Here is a 23,844-nt window from a genome sequence, read left to right on the forward strand (position 1 = left end):
CTTTCTCCTAGTCTGTCTTAGTCAGGAAGCTCTGCTGAAACCTGTCCACCATGGGTGACCCTACTGGTATTTGTAATACTGATGCCATAGCTTCCAGGATCACAGCAACACACAAGCCACCACAGTACAACAAACCAACAGATAAACTGGAAACGAAGAAAGATCAGTAGTTGGAAGATACGGCCTTGGTGAAAGAAACAATGCTGGAGATAGCATGATAGAATTTTGCAAGATCAACAACTTATTATGTTAGAAGTACTGTTTTTCAACAACATAAACAATGACTATACATGTGGACCTCTCCAGATGGAATACACAGGAATCAAATTGATTACACTTGTGGAAAGAGCTAATAGAAAAGCTCAATATCATCGGAACAAAACCAGTGGCTCACTTCAGAACAGACCATCAACTGGTCATTTGCAAATTCAAGTTGAAGCTGAAGAAAATTAAAACAAGTTCACAAGAGTCAAAGTATGACCTTGAGTATATCCCACCTGAATTTAGAGACCATCTCTAGAATAGGTTTGACGCATTGAACACTAATGACCACAGACCAGATGACTTGGATGACATCGATGACCTCATACATGAAGAAAGCAAAAGGTCATTAAAAAGATGGAAAAGAAAGAAAAAAAATGGGTGTCAGAAGAGACTCTGAAACTTGCTCTTGAACATAGAGTAATCGATGCAAATGGAAAAAATGTAAAAAAGCTGAACAGAAGATTTCAAAGGGCAGCTCAGAAGACAAAGTATTCTAACAAAATATATAAAGATCTGGAGTAAGAAAACCAGAAGGGAAGAACATACTTAGCATTTCTCAAGCTGAAAGAACTGAAGAAAAAAATTCAAGCCTTGAGTTGCAATATTGAAGAATTCTATGGGCAATAAATTAAACGACGCAAAAAGCATCAAAAGAAGACGGAAGGAATACACAGTCACTATTCAAAAAGACTTGGTCAACTTTCAGCCATTTCAGGAGGTAGCATATGATCAAGAACCCATGATACTAAAGGAACAGGTCCAAAGTGCACTGAAGGCATTGTTGAAAAACAAGTCTCCAGGAATTGGTGGTATACCAATTGAGATGTTTTCAACAAACATGCAGTGCTGGAAGCACTCACTTGTCTATGCCAAGAAATTTGGAAGACAGCTACCTGGCCAACTGACTGGAAGAGATGCATGTATGTACCCATTCCAGAGAAAGGTGATCCAGTGGAATGCTGAAATTATCAAGCAATGTCCTTAATATCACATGCAAGTAAGATTTTGCTGAAGATAATTTAAAAATGGTTGCATCAGTACATCTACAAGGAACTAACAGAAATTCAAGCTGGATTCAGAAGAGGACACAGTGAGAGATATCATTGTTGAGATCAAATGGATCTTGGCTGAAAGCAGAGAATACCAGAAAGATGTTTACCTGTGTTTTATTAACTATGCAGAGGCGTTTTACTGTGTGGATCCTAACACATTATGGATAACATTAAGAATGGGAATTCCAGAACATTTAATTGTCCTCATGAGGAACCTGTACATAAACCAAGAGGCAATCGTTTGAACAGAACAAGGGGTTACTATATGGCTTAAAATTAGAAAAGGCGTGTCAGTGTTGTATCCTTTCACTATACTTATTCAGTCTGTATGCTGAGCAGATAATTCGAGTAGCTGGACTATATGAAGAAGAATGTGACATCAGGATTGGAGGAAGACTATCAACCTGCGTTATGCAGATAACACAATCTTGCTTGCTGAAAGTGTAGAGGACTTGAAGGACTTACTGATGAAGATCAGAGCCTACAGCCTTCAGTATAGATTATACCTCAACATAAAGAAAATAAAAATCCTCACAACTGGACCAATAAGCAACATCATCATAAACAGAGAAAATACTGAAGCTGTCGAGGATTTCATTTTACTTGGATCCACAGTCAACACCCATGGAAGCAGCAGTCAAGAAATCAAATGACGTATTGAATTGGGTAGATCTCCTGCAAAAGACCTCTTTAAAATGCTAAAAAGCAAAGATATCACTTTGAGGACTAAGGTGTGCCTGACCCAAGCTATGGTATTTTCAATTGCCTCATATGCCTGTGAAAGCTGGGCAATGAATAAGGAAGACTGAAGAATCAATACCTTTGAATTACGGTGTTGGCAAAGAATATTGAATATACTGTGGACTGCCAAAAGAATGAACAAATCTGTCTTGGCAGAAGTATGACCACGATGCTCCTTGGAAGCAAGGATGGTGAGACTTTGTCTTGCTTTCTTTGGACATGTTATCAGAAGGGACCAGTGCCTACATGAGGACATGCTTGGTAAAATAGAACATCAGTGAAAAAGAGGAAAACCCTCAACGAGATGAATTAACACAAATAGCCACGAATGTGAGGATAGCGCAGGACCAGGCAGCATTTTGTTCTGCTGTACATAAGGCCGCTCTGAGTTGGAACTGACTGGTGGCACCTAACAACAATAGTTGCTTTTAGATTACTTAGGAAATTCTACATAAACAGTTGTGTTAGCAAGTAGTGAGAGTTTGATTTCTTCCTTTCCAATCTGTCTTTTGGTTCTTTTTCTTGCCTTATTGCAGTGTGTAAAACATACACCGTGTTGAACAGAAATGAGGAGTGGATATCCCAGCCTTGTCGCCAGTCTTAGTGGAAAGTATTCAATACTTTCACCACTTAGTATGGTGTTAGGTGTAGCTTTTTCATATATCCTCTTTATTAGCTGAAGAAGTTTCTTCCTATTTCTAGGTTTCTAAGAGTTGTCATGAGAAACCAACCCAATACCATAAAGTCGATTCTGACTCCTAGTGCTCCAATAGGACAAAGTAGAACTGCCCCATAGGGTTTCCAGGGAACAGCTGGTGGATTCAAACTGCTGACCTTTTGGTTGAGAGCCAAGCTCTTAACCACGGTGCCACCAGGGCTTCAAAAGTTATCATGAATGAATATTGAATTTTGTCATGTTTTTTTCTGTATCTGTGGAATTCATACAATTTTTCTCCAGCTGAGTTTCAATTTATTACCTCACACCTCAAATGGGCACTCCCCAGTGCCTGCTGATGACCCTACATTTTTCTCATACCTGTATTTGCTTGTTCTCTGAGTGTTGATGATGCTGTCTTGCCTGCTGAAACCTCCCAGCTTTGTTTCCCTCAAAGCTGATAACCACTTCTCCTGTGTAAGAGAGAAACTAATGCCGTGAGCATACAATTCCTGCATAGCTCCTTCAGGTGATCCACTCCCTGCGCCTATGCCTGTCTTCTCCGCTCTTCCTAGAAACCACTCTTCCTCCTGGAGCTCATTGCCATCTGGTTTATTAAGTAGTCCATCCCTTCAGCTGTCCTGTCTCTGTTGCAGTCCGTCTTTCCAGCAATATCTCTAGTAGCTCCTGTATTTCAAACAGAACCTTCACTTGACCATACAGATCCCTCCAGCCTCTGCCCACATGTCTGCTTCTCTCCACAACAAAACTTCTTCAACAAGTTCCTGCATTCTTTCTCCATTTCCCCACCTCCCTTTCACATTTCTGCCCAAACCAGTCTGCATTCTGCCTCCCATGCTGTCAAGATTTGTCATGGTCTCCGATAGCCTTGATGGATGTCTCTCGCTTCCTTATAACCACCCACAGGCGTGGGCACAGTTGACCATTTGCTTGTTATTCTTCAAATACTTCATCTGTTGGCTTCTCTGTCATATGTGTCTCCCTTCTGGTTCTTCCTTCACCTGACCTTGAACTGTCGCAGGGCACTCAGCAACTGTGTCAGCTCCACCACATTCATCCCCAGTGTCTGCTGGAGCAGTGGCTTCTGTTGGGTCCTCTCGTTTCATGTATTACGTGAGTGCAGTGAATGAGTAGAGTTGTATCAAGCAAAGGAGTAAGAATCTATTCTTTGACGAAACTATTTGGAAATATGTACTTCGTACTACTAATTAATTTATGGGGCCGTTGGATTTAAATAAAGTTGACTTATTTAATAAAAAATCAGCTTCTCTCATACCACATTCTCCTATAATATGGCCCAGTCCTCGAATTAAGAAAGCTTAAACTCTAACTCTTATTTCACCATTGAGGAAATTGATACTCGATCTTGTAACTCGTAAGCAGCAGAGCTGAGCTTAGAATCTGATTTTTAAACTCTCGTTTTCATGGAGGGCCCCCTTCTCGGTCACCATATTCCCAGGAGTTAGCAAGGTGTCTGGCACCGTGGCAGTTTCCCAGTGCATATATAGCGAAACCTGTGAGAGCTGGAACTCACCAGGACCGACTTATTTTTCCGGGTCTCACAAGTTTTCTGCCCTTGGCAGGGCACAGCCTTACACTTTTCTGTTACTCCCCATTGGTAGAAAATATGAGTTTTTTCTGCTAAGCTTCCACCTTACACAGGTTCCAGCTTTCACAGGTTTGGGGGTTTTAGGGTGAATGTAGTCGAACTTTACCAAGAGCAGTTTTACTACTTAGGTGTAACACTCGGGGGTAAAAGCTCTTCACCACTGAAACCAGATGCAGTGACTGAGATTAGCCTGTTTTTAGATATGACACAATTCAAGAGATTTGTGGGGCTTTTTTTTCAGTGTTTTGAGGAGTTTGAGGGACTACCCAAAATCTAGTCATATGTTTCATTTTCAGTCATTCAACAAATAATGTATTCAGCTCCAACTTTGTGTGAGGCGTGTTAGACCCAGGGACACGATGGTGAATGATCCTGACACAGTCCCTCCGCTTGTGAGACTCCGCCTGGCTGGGGGCACTGCCGCCAAAGGCTTGCACAGATTGTGAGTGGTAACTGACCACTGTGCCTCGTGAGATGTACAGGAGGCACGTGCAGCCCCAGCCAGTTATGAAATCTGGAGGAAAGAATGAGGTAGCAGAATGGGGGTCACTGAACAGTGTGGAGAAGGCCTGAGCTGCCAGCGCCTTGCTGTGTAGGAGACTAGCGTGGTGGTCTGGAGGACACCCAGCGTGAGGCCATCTGACCAACTCCCCTCTGACCCACCACTCACCACGTGAGCGTCAAGCCATCACTTGGTATCCATGCCGATTTCCTAAGGGAATGAGGGGACCAGTCCTTGTGGAAGTTATTTCTGCTGCCAATAAATTGACCTTCTGGGTGAGGCACTGGTCTCTGCTGAGTTTGGCTAGATGTAGAGTCTTTGAGCTCCATACTGAGTGTTTGAGCACTGCAGTATGCCAGGTTCTGTTCCAGGCACTAGAGAGGGCAGTCGTTCGAGAACAGCAGGTGAGACCCCTGCCTCTGGGGCTAGCAGGATCTCTCTGAGTGTGCCCTTAACATGAGAGAGGCCAGGTCCTGGGGGCTTGGCAACCACACCTAGATGCCAAGCTGCAAGAAGCTTCAAACCAGACCCCTGACTCCTGGAGTCCCTCACTTCTGGAAGCCCCCCAGTTGTGGTGTGGCAGTCACTGCATTCTTTTTGAATGAAGGGTTGCAGGAAAGAGAAATGAATATGTTTGGTGTCAACCGGCTAGGTAAAAATGACTACGAGTAAACCGGTACAAAAAGCTGAAAACCAAGTCCTTGGTTTTACTGCCCAGTCCACTCCAAGTGATGGCAGAGCTTGTGTCCTTTCTCATCATTTCCACCCAACACACATGTCACGCCACTTTGGAGACGACGTTGGCTGGTGCCCAGTGTATTAGTACCTAGTCCAGTGCTGAGCACATGGAGCCGTCTGGTCTTTATTGATATGGTTAACAGCATGTATCTTGCTAGAAATAGCACATGTCTTAATCAGATGACCCCTGAGCCGTACCTGTTTCGCTTTATCTGGTATTTTGGTTCCTAAAGTGGGGTTTTAAGTTGTTGTTGGGTGTCATTGAGTGAGTTTTGATTCACCAATCCCACGTGACAAAGTAGAACCGCCCAATAGGGTTTTCATGGCTATAATCTTTACTGGAGCAGATTGCCAGGTCTTTTCTCCCTTGTAGCTGCTGGGTGGCTTCAAACTGCTGACCTTTCAGTTAGCAGCCAAGCGCGTAATCATTGCACCACCAGGGCTCCCTTTAAACCATTTAGATCCAGCAACAGAGCTTATTTAAAGTAGTTCTTTTCCGTCATTCTGGAATCTATGTGAGTTTTCATCTAGGGTCATCCTTACTTAAAGTGGAAACATCCCTGAGGCTCCAGAACTACCACGCCCCTGGGCTGGACCCTGTCTGGTTGTCTGTCCTCGAGTCTCTCTGGGTCCTAGTATGTGCAGGTGGCCACACAGCGTGGGGCCTTCACACGGCTGTCCTTCCTGCAGCAGGGGTCACAGCTGGGCTGCGCAAAGAAGGGGTGTTCTGGGATCTTCCCTACCTTCCTGGATTCTCTTTGCACCTACATCTGAACTCCCCCAAGGTAATTATTAATAAACCAGAGAGGGTAGGAGGGATGGAAATGGGGGCTGTCAGAGGAGGCAGGGAGCTGCGAACTGACATCCCCGGAGGGTCTCCTGCAGAGGTGGCACCACTTCAAGCGGGAGGCGGGAGCAACCGTGTATGGAGGATCGGGTTTGGGTCTGTCACTTTCCTCTAATGACATTGTAGAGTGTGATAATCTCCATTTCATGTATAAGGAAAGAAAGACTTGGAAAGATGGATTCATTGAAGGAATATTTGGGGCCTGTCATCTGTCCAGGGAGCCCTGGTGGCATAGTGGTTATAAGCGCTCAGCTGCTAACCGAAAGATCAGCGGTTTGAAACCACCAGCTGCTGCATGGGAAAAAGACGTAGTAGTCTGCTTCAGTAAAGATTATGGGGCAGTTCTGCTCTGTCCTGCAGGGTTGCTATGAGTCATAATCGACTGACAGCGGTGGATTTGTTCTTGGTTTGGTCATCTGTCAGGTACTGTTTGAAGTGCCAGGGACACAGCTGTGAGTGGGACAGGTGAGGTTTCTGTCCCCTTGGCACATAATTTGAGAGTGAAGGGAGCAAGGACACAGGCATGACACGTGGGGGTGAGTACCAGGGGGGACAGGGACGAGATGACAGGAGAACACCCAGGAGACTTCCCCTTGGTGGGGTCAGGGCAAGGCCTCTCAAGGTGGTGCCTGAGCCAGCCCCACAGCGTGTGAGAGACCCTGAGGGGCCCCTGCTTACCCGCTGGTAAGCAGGGCCCAGTCCGTCTGCCTAGAGCTCATCTCTGCACTCGGGGGCCCCTCTACAGTGCCGCCGTGACGCCCCATAGCGCTCTCCTCTGGTGTCACCCAGCACAAGTTTGTTGTGGTAAGCAGATTTCATTGGCTGATATGGAGGTGTAAATGTATATTATATATACATGTATTTTTTTCCTCCTTTCAGATGATACGGAGGACGTGTGCATCGTAGAGAGACTCTTCTCGAGCAGCTTAGTGGCCATTGTGAGCCTCAAAGCCCCTAGAAAGCTCAAAGTCTGCCACTTTAAGAAGGGCACGGAGATATGCAACTACAGCTATTCCAACACCATCTTGGCTGTGAAGTTGAACCGGCAGGTGAGCGATAATACTTGCTCAAATCTGGCTGCCGTGTGGGCTCTGTCACATCACTCAGTGTCTTCAGTGTGGTGGCTTTGACAGTCACCACCATTCCAGAGGGGCCTCCAGTGCCTCTAGGAGACAGCTGATGCCCTCAGCTGCCATTTCATGTCCCTCGGCCACTGGCCCCACCCCACACTGCTGTGTGCAGTCCCCACTCAGTCTGTGGGTTGACTCTGTGCTGTCTGACCTCCATAGTTTGGTCAAACCATCCCACTCATGCCAGAGTCCTCAAGTCTTTGTGTATCTCCTCTACTCATCCATAGAGTTGATACCACAGTCCGTTCGTATGTACAAAGACCCCTGGGGTGCAGTGATTAAAGCCCTGGGTGCTAACCAAAAGGTTGAAAGTTCAAACCCACCAGCTGCTCCGCGGGAGAAAGATGTGGCAGTCTGCTTCCATAAAGATTGGAGCCTTGGAAGCCATGTGGGGGAGTTCTGCTCTGTCGGATAGGGTTGTTACGAGTCAGAATCAACTCGCCAGCATACACCAACAATGTTTTTACCCCCTACCTTCTTTCGCTTTTATAGTTGTTGCTCTAAAAAAATCTGTTAGAAATTTTTTTTAACCGTTCATTTAACTTTGAATTTAAGATGAGACACTTATTATTTTTTTGTATCTTCCCGAAAACTACCAAGAACATCTGGCATACCATGTCCTGTGCAGGGGAAGCCGATGAAATAGGCAGGTGTGGAATGTCCATTACTGCAGCCAGGGGGCTGGGAAAGGCGTGGTGCCTGGAGAAAGCAGGGACAGCAGAAACTTTTATCTTCTGTGCTGAAACTGGGCATCAGCCTATTACGGGAAAAGTTGGCTAAAATAGGAAACCCTAATAATACCGTCAACCTGTTTTTAATTTTCAACACATGAGTGCACATTCACGTTCCAGCTGACGCAGAACCCCATGCGTTCCAGAACGTCTGCCTTGCAGAAGCCTTCCCCTTCCCCCACCGTCTGCATTCCTTTCCTTTAAGATGGAGCAGGAGCGTAAAGACACGTGCAAAGGAACTTGAGTGCAGAACCCTTCAAGATTTTATAATTTAAAAAAATCGCTAGGCTTTTTCTTTCGTCTGACCGTGCCTCATTCAACAGCAGGGTTGTTTTTTTTTTTTAATTTTTTTGTCGTTGAGAACATACACCAATTCATCAGTTTCCGCATGTGTAATTCAGTGACATGGATTACATTCTTCAAGCTGCTAAACCATTCCCACTCTCCTTTTCCGGAGTGTTCCTCCCCCTTAACATAAACTCACTGCCCCCTAAGTTTCCTGTGTAATCTTTCCAGTTGATGTTGTCATTTGGATCCCGTACAGATAGTTCTTAAAAGAATACAGTGCTCATGGCAGACATTCCTCACCCATTAAGCTAAATTATTTCAACTTCAGTTTTTTAAAGCAACTTACCTAACCAGATCTATTCATGGCATTCTACCTGATTTTCATGGTGCAGAGGGAAACAAAAACAAGCCCCCCACAAAAGAAGCCTAATTTCCATAGCTACAGTTGATCAGTTTATATAATGCTTAATTAAATGCATAATTAGAACTGCTGGTACAGTGGCATAAACAGTTTGAGGACTGGCACAACTCGCTCTTGGTACCACTTAATTGGTCGACAGAGGACACGGTCCTACAGAAAAGCTGCTCACTAAGGGCAAGCTGCTTCTGTGCCCCGAGTCTGAATGGTGTTGTAGAAGGAATGGAGCATGCCTTAACCCAGGAGTTGACTAAGCGAAGACTGTTTGAGAGCGTCCATTGTACTGACTGTTTATGTTTGGCCTTTCCATCTGTCTTTTCTAGAGGTTAATAGTGTGTCTGGAAGAGTCTCTGTATATACACAACATTCGGGACATGAAGGTACTGCACACCATCAGGGAGACGCCCCCAAACCCTGCAGGTAAACTCACTTATGAGAAGAGAATCCTGTTTTTCTGATTCTACCTTTTAATGATAGTTATAGATGAGGTCCCCCCACCCCCCGCCCCGGTCTCTTTTCAGCATCCACAAATCTAGACAGATTTAAAAAATACTGATGTTAAGCCAAGCTACCTTCCATTAGATGCTGGTCTTGTGACCATATAGTCATTGGCTTGGTCACCTTCCAATTTTGAGGTAACTAATCAGTTTAAGGAGTCCTGGTTATGCAGTGGTTAAGAGCTATGGCTGTTAACCTAAAGGTTGGCAGTTTGAATCCACCAGCCATTCCTTGCAAACTCTATGGGGCAGTTCTACTCTGTCCTGTAGGGTCGTTATGAGTCAGAATCGACTTGACAGCAATGGGAATGGGAATCAGTTCAAACCAAAGGCCTTTAATCTGTTTATAATACTGCTGTCACCTAAGGGAGTCTCTGGGTGGTGCAAACTGTTAACATGTTTGACTGCTAACCAAAAGATTAGTGGTTCAAGTCCACCCAGAGGTACCTTGGAGGAAAGGCCTGGTGATTTCCTTCCAAAGAATCAGCCACTGAAAACCCTATAGGGCACAGTTCTACTCTGACACTCCTGGGCTTGCCGTGAGTTGGAATTAACTTGATGGCAACTAGGTGTTTTTTTTGTTATTTTTTGGTTTTATCACCTAAAGTAGTACTTTGGAAATGTTGAGCTTTAAAAAAGAAAAATAATGTAGTGAAAAGATTGATCGCTGCATTCTTTTTCAATCAATGCTAAATTATGTCCAGCAATTAAAAAGGAAGCCCTCACAGACTTAATTCTGTGTTTGTTCTTCATGTTCTTTGCAGGCTTATGTGCTCTGTCCATAAACAATGACAATTGTTACTTGGCATACCCTGGGAGTGCAACCATCGGAGAGGTACAAGTCTTTGACACCATCAATCTGGTGAGATTCCTTTTGTACTTGACTAGATTTTAAATACGGGCCTTTTGTCTAAAATGAGTGTTATGGAGTCTGACTTCTCATTTCCTGAGCTCAACAGCAGTTGCACTGCTTCCGTTTTTCAGTGGCAAAGCAGGTCTGGTTACCTCTGCCTCCAGGCATATTACTGTGTCCCCACGAGTCTGAGATCAGCAGTGTTGAGTGTAGGGAGGAACGGAGAGAACTGTCTGGATAAAGCACTGAGCTTTTCTTAAGGTTTTAAGCAGCATTTCCTTGCCCCTCAGCCTTAAATCGAGTGGATTTGGTATCTGTATTGACTGTGACAGTGTTTCAATAACAGCCAACTGGCATTGTCGGCCTCCCATTTACATGGAGTTCCTGCCACGTGCACTTATGTCTTGCTGTTCCCCCCTTTGCAGAGAGCTGCGAATATGATCCCAGCTCATGACAGTCCTCTGGCAGCACTGGCTTTCGATGCAAGCGGCACCAAACTTGCCACTGCTTCAGAGAAGGTGAGTCCTGCTTGGTGGTGGCCAGACTGGAGGCTGGTTTGATGCCCACAAACTTTGCCCTTCCATTCACACAGCTGATTTATCAGAGCAGGTCTTCTGTCAGCCGCATCTCAGAGACACGCAGCTAAAGACCCACCTGCAAGGCTTTCGGACAGGTCAACTGGAAATGAGTGGAACACACTCTTCATGCTTTTTCTGATAATAAAGGTCACACGTCTATTCTAGAAAGTACAGAAACTCACAAAGGAGAAGAAAATGCGTGATCACACCACTCACCCCGGGTTTTCTTTTTTAATTATGAAATCAACATCTGCTTATGATGGAGAACTTAGAAAAGGATGAGTAGTACATGAAAGGAAACCCAGAATTCCACTCTCCAGAGCTGCTGTATTCATTTAACAAAGTTGGTATACTATATGTATAATTTATCATCTTTTTTTCTTTGCTTAATACTGTATTTCTCTAATACAGTGTTCAATTGTGGTTTACTTAAACATGACTGTTTTGGAGCATTTAAATTGTTTTGTTTTTTTATAATTTTATTTTTTGTTGCCGAGGATATACACAGCAAAACATCCACCAATTCAATAAGTTTTACATGTGCAATTCAGTGACGTTGATTACATTCTTTGAGTTATTTTCATTGTTTTTAATATTTTGTTATAAATTATAGTGTATGTAAATCTTGTATATAAGTCTTGGTGTGATCTTTGATTCTTAAGAGATTCCAGTAAGATGAATATTTGGGTTAAAAGGATCTGGCCTTTTTAAAACCTTTCTGTGTATAGAATGAGGGGGCAATGGTGGTTTGGTGGTAGAATTCTTGCCCTCTGTGTGGGAGACGTGGGTTCAGTTCCCAGCCAGTGCACCTCAATGTGCAGCAACGACCTATCAGTGGAGGCTCGCGTGTTGCTACGATGCTAAACAGATTTCAGTGGAGCTTCCAGACTAAGACAGGCTAGGAAGAAAGGCCTGGCAACTTACTTTCAAAAATCATCTAGTGAAAACCCTATGTATCACAGTGGTCTGATCTGCAACTAATCATGGGGATGGTACAGGGCCAGGCAGCATTTTGTTCCATTGTGCCTTCAGTTGGGGCCGACTTAATGGCAGCTGTGATAGTTAAGGTGGTGTGTCAGCTTGGCTGGGCCATGATTTTCAGTGGTTTGGCAGTTATGTAATGATGTAGTTTGGCAGTTATGATGTAATTTGGCATATAGTTATCCTTCATGATGTGATCTGATATGATCAGCTTTGGCAGTTTGGCCTGCATCCAGTACACATAAGGACATTCAGTCAAAGCTTGCTTGCTTGCTGTGGATCCTGCATCTGGCTCATCGTCATCTGACCTCCAGTTCTTGGAACTTGAGCCACCCGCCTGCTGTACTGCCTGCGACCTTGGATTCATCAACCTCCACAGCACTTGAGCAAGCAGCCTACCTTCTGACCTGCTGATCTTGGATTCATCAGCTGCCTTGTCCCCCCTCCACATGAGTCAGGAGAAGCCTCCAGCCTGATGCCTAACCCACAGACTTGGGACTTGCCAGCCTCTACGAACCCAGAAGCCATTTCCTTGAGATAAATCTCTCTTTCTTTCTTTCTCTCTCTATATATGTGGGAACTTCACCGGTTTTGCTTCTCTGGAGAACCGAGCCTAAGACAGCAGCTAAGAACAGCATACACAAGCCAGAATTGCCTTGGCAATTCCTCCAGCTGGAACCTCTTCCCCCTTACCTGCCTGACACTGAAGTGCCCTCATTCTCTTCCAGACTTGAACTACTGCATCTTTCTTTTCCTTAATGATTCAGTTCTCTGGTCTTCTTTCTCTTGGAGATGTGATTTGTTCTCCTGGCTTTATTCATCTCTTCCGAGCTCAAAATTCATTACAAATCCACCTTACTTCTTTAACTTTCTTACATGGGTCTTTGTGACTTTAATCACAGACTCAGGTTCCATAGTAAAGATTCTACTGTTTATGGATCACGTCTTGTGTCTGGAACTGTACTGTAGATGATTTATTTATACTCATCTTATTTGATACCCCTGGTGATTCTGAAAGGTAAACAGTTTTTCATTTTACATTGAGGGCTCAGGTAAGTGATTTGCCTGGGCCACCCAGCTGGGCAATGAGGGGCATTGGCATCTGAGCCTGACTAGAGCCCGTGCTTTCAACCCTGTTCTAGACTGCCTTGTTATCACCCTGACCTTTTCTTTTCCCTTGGGCATATCAGCATGGCCAGAAATCCTGTTACCCCTTACCACCATAGTTTTAATTAGCTCTTGGAAAGGCCCTGAAGCACTTCATGGAATTTTAGGCCAATAAAAATAGAATAAATTTTCTGAACTATAAAGAGTAAACAGTTGGTTCTTTTTTATACAGAATCCTCATGTTTGTGGGACTAGCCTACCAGTGGCCTCCTTGGCTCTCCTGAGTGCTGGGTGGCACTGAGGGGCACAGTGTCGTCCTTGCCCTCAGAGCTTGCCATCAAGCTGTGATGACATGGCTGCTAAGTAATTAGGATGACACAATAAGTTGTCGTTTAAAAAGGTGATGTGTAGATCTAAAGGTTTAGGCTGTGGGGACAAAACTTGTGCCTTGGTTATTTTTTTGTATAGGCATGTCTAAAAGTCTTTAGCCCGCTCTTAAGTCTTACAGACTCACTATGGACACACTTCGTTGGTGTTCTTTCCACACAGAGAGATCCACTGTCCTTAAATACAGGGCTTTGAACTGGTTTGAAATAGTTCAGTCATGGCTGTTGTAAACAAGGGCAGCATATGCATTGCATAGCAACCAAATCTGTTGCCCGTGGAATTTTGACCCGAGTAGGAAACAAACAGCAGTGCCTTACTTAAATATGGCGGCCAACCGTGCTGCTTTGAATGTTTCAGCAGCCTGATACAGGAAACTGGATTATCGGCAGAACTGTGGAAAGCAACACACATTCAAACTGACGTGGTCAGCCACCATCTTTTTTTTTATTATTATTTTACTTTAGATGAAGGTTTACAGAGCAAACTAGCTTCCCAATAAACAATTAGTACACATATTGTTTTGTGACATTGGTTACCAACCCCACAACATGTCAACACTCTCCCTTCTCAACTTTGGGTTCCCTATTACCAGCTTTCCTGTCCCTCCTGCCTTCTAGTCCTTGCCCCTGGGCTGGTGTGCCCATTTATTTTCTTTCTGTTTTATGGGCCCATCTAACCTTTGGCTGAAGGGTGAGCTTCAGAAGTGACTCAATTACTGAGCCAAAAGGGTGTCCAGGGACCATACTCTCAGGGTTTCTCCAGTCTCTGTCAGACCAGTAAGTCTGGTCTTTTTTTTTTTTTTGAGTTAGAATTTTGTTCTACATTTTTCTCCAGCTGTGTCTGGGAACCTCATTGTGATTCCTGTCAGAGCAGTTGGTGGTGGTAACAGGGCACCATTTAGTTGTGCTGGACTCGGTCTAGTGGAGGCTGTGGTAGCTGTGGGCCATTAGTCCTTTGGACTAATCTTTTCCTTGTGTCTTTGGTTTTCTTCATTCTCCCTTCCTCCAGACTGGGTGAGACCAGTGGAGTATCTCAAATGGCTGCTCACAAGCTTTTAAGACCCCAGATACCACTCACCAAAGTAGAATGTAGAACATTTTCTTTGTAAACTATGTAATGCCATTTGAATTAGATGTTCCCTGAGACCATGGTCCCTATAGTCCTTAGCCCAGCAATTCCATCCCTCAGGGAGTTTGGATGTGTCCCTGGTGGCATAGTGGTTAAGAGCTACATCTGCTAACCAAAAAGGTCGGCAGTTCTAATCCACTAGGTGCTCCCTGGAAACTGTGTGGGGCAGTTCTACTCTCCTATCGAGTCGCTGTGAGTCAGAATTGACTCCGTGGCAGTGTTTTTTGTTTTTTGTTTTTTAATGGAGCCTCCATGACCTTACCTTAGACAAGTTGTGCTGGCTTCCCCAGTATTGTGTACTGTCTTACCTTTCACCAGAGTTACCATTTATTATTGTCTCTTTAGTGTTTTTCCATCCCCACCCATCCCCTCCCTCATAACCATCAAAGATTGTTTCTCTTTGTGTGTAAACCTTTTCATGAGTTTTTATAGTAGTGGTCTCATACAATATTTGTTCTTTTGTGATTGACTTATTTCACTCAGCATAATGCCCTCCAGATGCATGTTGTGAGATGCTTCACAGATTCATCATTGTTCTTTGTCGTTGTGTAGTGTTCCATTGTGTGTATGTACCACAGTTGGTTTATCCACTTATCTGTTGATGGGCATCTAGGGTGTTTCCATCCTTTTGCTATTGTGAACAATGCTGCAGTGAACATGGGTGTGGATATGTCCACTGGTGTGACAGCTTTTATTTCTGTAGAATATATTCCTAGGAGTGGAATTGCTAGATCATGAGAAATTTCTATTTCTAGCTTTCTAAGGAAGCACCATATCGTTTTCCAAAATGGTTGTACCATTTTACATCCCACCAGCAGGGCGTAAGAACCCAGTCTCCCCACAGCCTCTCCAGCATTTGTTATTTTCTGTGTTTTTGATTCGTGCCAGTAATGCCAGGTTGAGATGGTTTTGATTTGCGTTTATCTAATAGCTGGTGATTGTGAGCATTTGCTCATGTGTCTGTTAGCCACTTGAGTGTCTTCTCTGGTAAAGCGTCTGTTAATTTCCTTTGCCCATTTTTTAATTGGATTATTTGTCTTTTTGTTGTTAGGGGTGTTGGATTTTCCTATAGATTTTAGAGATTAAACGTTCATCAGATTTGTTGTAGCCAAATGTTTTTTCCCTGTGTATAGGTTCTCTTTTTACTCTTTTGGTGAAGTCTTTTGATGAGCATAAGTGTTTAATTTTTAGAAGATCCTAGTTATCTAGCTTACCTCCTGGGGTTTGTGTGTTGTTAGTTATGGTTTGTATCCTGTTAAGGCAGTGTATTAGGGCTTCTAGCATTAGTCCTATTTTTTCTTCTATGATCGTTATAGGTTTTGGTTTTATATTTAGGTCTTTGACCCATTTTGAATTAGTTTTTGTGTGTGGTGTGAGGTATGGGTCCTATTTCATTTTTTTGTAGATGGACATCTAGTTTTTCCAGCATCATTTATTTAAAAGAATGTCTTTTCCCCATTCAATTGACTTTTCAGCTGCCATATTTGAGCAGGGCACCCATGTTTGTTTCCTAAACCAAAATACAGCCCGTTGCTGTGAAGTCAATTCTGACTCATAGCGACCCTAGAAAACAGAGTAGAACTACACCATAGAGTTCCCAAGGAGGGCCTGGTGGATTTGAACTGCCAACCTCTTGGTTAGTAGCTGCAGCACTTAACCACTATGCCACCAGGATTTCCGCTTATTTCCTAACACAGTTAAAATCCCACAGGCAACAGATTTGGTTGCTATGCAACACGTATGTTGCCCTTGTTTAACATGACCATGACTGACCCATTTCTAACCGATTCGTATTTCCTCAGATGAACACCGTTCATCTCCAGCCTGACTTCAGTGGCTGTGTGGCACCCCATCGTATGAGTTCACCAGAAAGTACTTAACACAGTTCCTGGGTATTTATGTTTAGATTGTTTAGAGTTTGTCACTATTTGTAAATATGTCAGACATCCTTAAAGATAAGTATTTGTGTCAGCCTTTTATACATTTCTAGAAATTGAATTCTGTTTCCTGCCTTTTAATGGTCAGGAGTTTGCAGCCTTTATGTCATTAGTGTTTCCGATCTGTTCTTTTTTATGGTTTCTCTTTTGTTGCTATGCTAAAAATTGCTCCAGTCCCTGAAGAAAAAAAAAAAATTTTTTTTTTGTTCATTTCTTTGTATTTATTTATATGCTTTAAGGTTGAAGTTGAGTAAGTCCTCCTCACCCATAAACGTGAAATGCTGTTGTTGGAGGGTTTTCCATTCTGTTACTTTAATACTGTAGCTTGATATAGCATTCTTTAATGTTCAGAAGTTGAAAGCCCTGTTCGCTTTTGTTTCCTCTCTTACGTATTCTTTCTTGTTACACCCTGTCTCCCCTCTCCACAGATCCCCTATTAGTTTGGGGGTGGGAGGCAGGGGAACAGTAGGAAAACTGGCATCTTCAAAATAACGGGTTTTGATGCAGGCGGAATGCTGTCTCATCATTTATTCACATTTCCTTTTGTCTTAGACGGTCAAAAATGTTTTAATAGAAGTCTGTCATGGATTGAGTTGTGTCCCCCAAAATACCTATCAGCCTGGCTAGGTCATGATTCCCAGTACTGTATGATTGATTGTCTACCATTTTGTAATCTGATTTTCCTATGTGCTGTAAATCCTATTGTTATGATGTAGTGAGATGGATTAGTGGCAGTTACATTGATGAGATCTACAAGATTAGATAGTGTCTTAAGCTAAACTCTTTTGAGATATAAAAGAGAGAAGTAAGCAGAGAGACATGGGACCTCATACCACCAAGAAAGCAGTGCCGGGAGCAGAGCACATCCTTTAGGCCTGAGGTTCCTATGCTGAGATGCTCCCAGACCAAGGGAAGACTGATGACAAGGGCCTTTCCCCGAGAGCTGACAGAGGGAGAGAGCCTTCCCCTGGAGCTGGCACCTTGAATTTAGACTTGTAGCCTATTGGACTGTGAGAGAATAAACTTCTCTTTGTTAAAGCCATCCACATGTGGTGTTTCTCTTACAGCGGCACTACATGACTACGACAAGGTCTTACATTTTGTAAGTTTGGATTGGTTCCTTTAGGCAGTGAAGTCACACTTTCCAGCTACTCAGCTCTCTTGATCAGTAAACTCAATGTAAAGTGGCTGCAGAGAGCCTCAGTGGGGCAGTTGAACTCCATCAGACAGTAGAGTTAGGAAGGGTCCCTGGGTGGCACTAGTGATTTGCAGTCAGTTGACTGCTAACCTAAAGGTTGGTATTTCAAACCCACCTAGCAATACCACAGAAGAAAAGGTGATCTGCTTCCATTGAGACTGCAACCAAATATGTGATCACATGAACAACAGCAGCTCGAAAGAATGGATGAGAAGCTTAGGGGGGCCAGTGAGCTTGTGTTAATGATAGTGAAATAGTTTGTGGAGAAAGGTTATGTGTCACTTTGGCTGGGCCATGATTCTCAGTTGTTTGGCAGTTGTATGATAAAAAAAAAAATGATGACTTCCATGAGAGATTTGATATGTGATCACTTCGTGATGGGATCTGCTGTGAGTAGCCCATCAGTTGAAATGGAGTTTCCCTGGGCATGTGGTCTGCACTGAATATAAGCAAACATTCCAGCAAGGCTTGTGGGCTTTTGCTCACTCTGGATCCTGCAGCTGGCTCCTGTTCATCTGAACTCTGGCTCTTGGGACTTGAGCTAGCGGCTTACCTGCCGTCTTGCCTGCCAGTCCTGGGACTGATCAGACTTCACAGCCTGTGAACAAGAGCCCCGCTATCTGACGTGCCGTCTTGGGTTTGCCAACCCCTGCAGCTGTGTGAATCAGGAGAGGCCTCTGTTCTGACCCACAGACTTGGGACGTTCCAGCCTTGACAACCACGTGAGCCATTTCCCTGGTATAAATCTCTCTCTCTATTTACTTACATGCTTTACTGGTTTTGCTTCTCTAGAGAACTCAGCCTAAGACAGCAACCAACGTCACTGAATTGTACATACAGAAATTGTTGAAGTGGTACATGTTTTGTTGTGTATATTTTCACTAAAGAAAAAAAAAATCCATTAAGAGTCCTATAGTTTAATGGTTCTTTAAAAAAAAGATTATAGCCAGGAAAATCCTATGGAACAGTTCTACTTTGTAATACATGGGATTGTCCTCAGTCAGAGTTGACTCAATGGCAACTAACAACAACAGTGCTCCTAACAGGCAGCACATAGTTAAATGTTTTTTTCATCTTTAATAGCGTAAATGTTAAATGACTTAGAGAAATAGAAATACTGTATCCTCTCGTTGAATCCATGGCTGTTAGTGTTTAGAATTGGTAGTAGGTGGATTTAAGGAAAAAACTTAAGTGAACAGTAGAGCAGGAGGAATGTTCTGGTGTGCAAGGGGCAGGCAGTGTGGCGACGTGTGCAGGAGGCACACCGCGAGGCGGAGCGGAGGAGAGGGCCTCGGGAACTCCCTCACCCACCAGTGTGGACCTCGCGTTGAAAAACCTACTATGTGTTTCATTTTATTGTCCCATATGAGAGAAATGAAAAAGTCTGCTTTCACTTAGCTAAAATTCCTTTTTTTTTTCTCTCTGTCACAGGGGACCGTGATTAGGGTGTTTTCCATTCCAGAAGGACAGAAACTCTTTGAGTTCCGGAGGGGAGTTAAGAGGTAGAGTATATAAATCTTCAAGATTGATGCTGTAAGTTATGTTTGGATTTCAGTTATGTATTATCTGTAACCAAGCAAGGGCAAACTTCAGAGAACAGTGAGGAAATTCCAGGTAAATGTACAAGCACTTCAGCCCCTCTCAATGGTCAGTGGAGATTAAGGAGTCTGTCACAGGAGGTAAAGGAACATATTTTATAAGCGCAAACTGGACGTTCATCTGTCTTTAGTCCTACCTGGATGTAGAGTGATGACCAGTAGCCTAGAGGGTGGACAGACCCGCAGAACCAGGCCCCTGGTACCATTGCCAAGGCCCCAGCTGGCTCTGGCGTTGCATGGTAATGACCCCACGTTGGCCCGGTAAGCGTGCACATTTCCTCATTCTCCACTCCTTAGAACCAGCTCCTCCATCTCACCTTTCACCTCCAGCACATGGCCTTGGCTCTGTGTTTAAAAAAAAAAAGTCACAGTTGGAGTTCCCTCGACTTCCCACTATCCATACTAAAATGTGTCCGTACTTGGTGCTTTCTTCCTTGGCTCCTCCTGTTTATTCCTGGCCCCTCTGCTGTGTTGGGTAGCAGAGTAAGGGAGGGGTTGCTCCAGTGCCCTGGCTCAAATCCCAGGCAGCCTTTTAGAGCGTCACTTGACCTTGCTGAGTCTTAGGTCCCCTCTGAAATGAGGAGGTGATGCTGCTGCTTGGTAAATGGTAGGTATTAGATTACCCCAGCAAACATGGAGCTTCTCTGGGGACCTCACACTCTCTCTTGTCTCCTCCCTCTCCCTCTCTTTGGGACCAGTCCCACAAGTACAGCAAACGTGTCTCCGGTCTTCAATACCAAAGGCAAACACTCCACAGCGCCTTCCAGTGCCTGCCTGCCTTTGTTTTTTCCCTGGATTTTCCTTACCTGATATGTTTCTGGGCTTTTCCCTTCTTTTGCTGTTCCTGCTCAGTTTCCTCCCCTTGTGTCTGGTCTCTGTCCTGGAGTCTCTGCTTGTGCACCCTGTAAACCTCCACACCCTTCCTGCACGGGGCCGCCTATATCTGAGCCAGTGATGCCCACGTCCGTGTGTTCAGCCCTGGCTTCTCTCCCGCCATTTCCCTGTGTGTCTCTTGCTCACTGGATGTCGGACATTTCAGCACCTCCCAGGCCATAGTGCACCCCCCTGCTCCTTGTGCTCCGTATTCCTTATCTTAGTCAGTGTTGCCCCTGCCCACCTCCCCAGTGCCTGGCCTGAGAGACCACTTAGGGACCGGGATGAGTCCCCCATCCAAGTCCTCCTAAATCACTGCTCAGCTGCTGTGGTATCCTGGGCTGCCCACACTCTGCTTTTGGCCCCTTCCGTCCATTCTCATACTCTAGCCTGAGCTCTTCTTGGAAGATGTAAAGATAATCAGGTCACATCCAATTTACACTGTTCTCAGCCCTCTCGTGTTGTGTGAAGACCAGCCCCAGTGCCGGGCCCATCCATGTCCAGCCCGATGCTGCTCCGCTGCCTCTGCTGTCCAGTCTAGCCACACTGTGTCTCCCTCTGTGCCTGTCTCTTCGTGGGCTGGGATGTCCCCTCTGGCGATCTGGCCAACTTCTGTAAGCCTCTGATCTGAGTGTCCCCTTCGGGGCGGGGTTTACCTGACCCTCACACAGCTGAGTCCCCGTGCTGTGCTCTGTCACACCCCCCACATTCCCCTTTAGTGCCCTACAGCGTGTGGATAGCGTCCATACCTCCTCCTCACACACACATCTGATGGCGCTGCCTTGAGGCACAACCTAACCCTCTGGCTTTATTCCCAGAGCTCTGGTGCAGCCCCAGGTGCTTTGGCAGTGTTCAGCGAGTGCTCGTAGAATTGAATAGAACCTCTTACCGTGGGCAGGGCTAAACGTGCCTTGTGATTCTAGGCAGAAATTTCCAGTTTACTTGATGGCTCTGGGATTTTTACAGAGTTTTTTGTTTTTTATTTTTTATTGTGCATTAAGTGAAAGTTTACAAATCAAGTTAGTCTCTCATAATAAAAATTTGTATACACCTTACTATATCCTCCTAGTTGTTCTCCCCCTAATGAGACAGCACACTCCTTCCCTCCACTCTCTATTTTCGTGTCCATTCGGCCAGCCTCTGACCCCCTCTGCCCTCTCATCTCACCTCCAGACAGGAGCTGCCCACGTAGTCTCATGTGTCTACTTGATCCAAGAAGCTCACTCCTCACCAGTATCATTTTCTATCCCATAGTCCAGTCCAATCTCTGTCTGAAGAGTTGGCTTTGGAAATGGTTCTGTCTTGGGCTAACAGAAGTTCCGGGAACCATGACCTCTGGGGTCTTTCTAGTCTCAGTCAGACCATTAAGTCTGGTCTTTGTACAAGAATTTGAGGTCTGCTCTCTTAGGGGTTCTCTGTTGTGTTCTCTGTCAGGGCAGTCATCGGTTGTAGCCAGGCACCATCTAGTTCTTCTCGTCTCAGGCTGTTGTAGTCTCTGGTTTATGTGGCCCTTTCTGTTTCTTGGGCTCATAATTACCTTGTGTCTTTGGTGTTCTTCATTCTCCTTTGGTCCAGGTGGGTTGAGACCAATTGATGCATCTCAGATGGCCACTTGCTAGCATTTAAGACCCCAGGTGCCACTCTCTAAAGTCGGATGCAGAATGTTTTCTCAGTAGATTTTATTATGCCAGTTGACCTAGATGTCCCCCGAAACCATGATCCCCAAACCCCCGCCCCTGCTACGCTTGCCTTCAAAGCGTTCAGTTTATTCAGGAAATGTCTTTGGTTTATTTAGTCCAGTTGTGCTGACCTCTCGTGTATTGTGTGTTGTCTTTCCATTCACCTAAAATAGTTCTTGTCTACTAATTAGTGAATACCCCTTTCCCTCCCTCCCTCCCCACTCTTGTAACCGTCAAAGAATATTTTCTTTTCCTTTACAGAGATTTTTAAATATACCATAGAGACTTAGCATGTTCGAAGTTTTGCTTTATTCATAGACATTATCAAGGTCACTGACTTATCCTCTTGCGTGTTAACAATTGCAGTAACCATAAAGAGAAATGAAGTTCTGAAATATGCTACAACGTGGGTGAACCTGGAGAACATAATGCTGAGTGAAATACGGCAGACACAAAAGGGCAAATGTTGTATGATCCCACTTATATGAGATATTTAGAAGAGGCAAATGCATAGAGGCCAAGAATTATTAGTGTTTACCAGAAGTGGTGGGGAGGGGTAATAGAGAGCAGTTGCTTAAGGGGTGCAGAGTTTTTGTTTGGGGTGATGGAGAAATTTAGAAACGGATAGCAGTGATGGTTGTGTAATATGAGTGTAATCGATGTCAGTGAAGTTGTGCATATAAAAATGGTTGAAATGGCAAATGTTTTGTTATACATATTCTACCACAATAAAATAAAAAAATAGCTATAATTTAAATCACTGAATTTTCCTTTGCTAACTTTAAGACTATAAATCTACCCTAACTCAGCTAAAAATGGTTTAATGAAGTCCTGATTCTGTTATTTGGAATTACACAGAAATATAGGCTGTTGAAGGAGATACAAAAGAATTGTTCCTACTTAGTATTGACTTGCAGACATTTTCGTCTCTCAGTATTTTTTCTGAGAAGCTGGCTGGACAGTAGTGAGAAGGATGTCAGTAGACCTAAGTCAGCCTGCCATGGGACTTGTCCTCTCTGTCACTTTAGTTAAAAACCCTGGCGAAGTGCCGCTTGTCCCCTAACCAGTGTTCCTGGTCCAGTATAATGAGACTGTACCTTGCATCCTGTCCCCAGGTGTGTCAGCATCTGCTCACTGGCCTTCAGCATGGATGGCATGTTCCTCTCCGCGTCCAGCAACACAGAAACTGTGCACATCTTCAAACTCGAGACTGTGAAGGAAAAGTGAGTGGCAAAGAGGTGTCCACTGAAAACCAAAACCACTTCTCCAGCGTTTACTGCCTGGATGAGAATATAACTGCAGACCTGGTCCTATTGTTGTTGTTTTTTTGTTTTTTGTTTTAATTGTACTTTAAATGAAGGTTTACAAAACAAACTAGCTTCTCATTAAACAATTAGTACACATATTGTTTTGTGACATTGGTTGCCAGCCCCTTGACATCTCAACACTCTCCCCTTTTCAATCTTGGGTTCCCTATTACCAGCTTTCCTGTCCCCTCCTGCCTTCTAGTCCTTGCCCCTGGGCTGCTGTGCCCATTTAGTTTCATTTTGTTTTACGGGGCTGTCTAATCTTTGGCTTAAGGGTGTACCTCAGGAGTGACTTCATTACTGAGCTAAAAGGATGTCCAGGGGCCATACTCTCGGGGTTTTTCCAGTCTCTGTCAGACCAGTAAGCCTGGTATTTTTTCTGTGTGTGTATGTTAGTTAGAATTTTGTTCTACATTTTTCTCCAGCTTTGTCTGGGACCCTCTATTGTGATCTGTCAGAGCAGTTGGTGGTGGTAGCCAGACACCATCTGGTTGTGCTGGGGTTAGCCAGCTGGCAGCTGTGGTAGTTGTGGTCTCTTAGTCCTTTGGACTAATCTTTCCCTTGTGTCTTTGGTTTTCTTCATTCTTCCTTGCTCCAGACTGGGTGAGACCAGCAGAGTATCGTAGATGGCTGCTCAATGGTCCTGTTTTTTGACACCGTTTGCCAGTAATGAATGTTGTTATTAGGTGCCATCCAGTCTATTCTCTGTCACAGCGACCCCATGT

General features: G+C 44.3%; 1 protein-coding gene across 3 annotated transcripts in view; it reads left to right on the plus strand.

Moving 5' to 3' along the window:
- The window catches only part of WIPI2 (WD repeat domain, phosphoinositide interacting 2), a 57,191-nt gene that overhangs the window by 27,793 nt on the left and 5,554 nt on the right, over positions 1-23,844 (plus strand). For all 3 annotated transcript variants that reach the window (XM_049903171.1, XM_049903172.1, XM_049903173.1), the window contains exons 3-8: positions 7,309-7,478; positions 9,320-9,416; positions 10,258-10,355; positions 10,772-10,864; positions 19,094-19,164; positions 22,928-23,035. In XM_049903171.1, coding sequence (XP_049759128.1) covers positions 7,309-7,478; positions 9,320-9,416; positions 10,258-10,355; positions 10,772-10,864; positions 19,094-19,164; positions 22,928-23,035 — 637 coding nt within the window. The remainder of the gene's footprint in view (positions 1-7,308; positions 7,479-9,319; positions 9,417-10,257; positions 10,356-10,771; positions 10,865-19,093; positions 19,165-22,927; positions 23,036-23,844) is intronic.

The sequence above is a fragment of the Elephas maximus genome, chromosome 12 (genome assembly GCF_024166365.1).
Source record: "Elephas maximus indicus isolate mEleMax1 chromosome 12, mEleMax1 primary haplotype, whole genome shotgun sequence".
NCBI classification, from domain to species: domain Eukaryota; kingdom Metazoa; phylum Chordata; class Mammalia; order Proboscidea; family Elephantidae; genus Elephas; species Elephas maximus.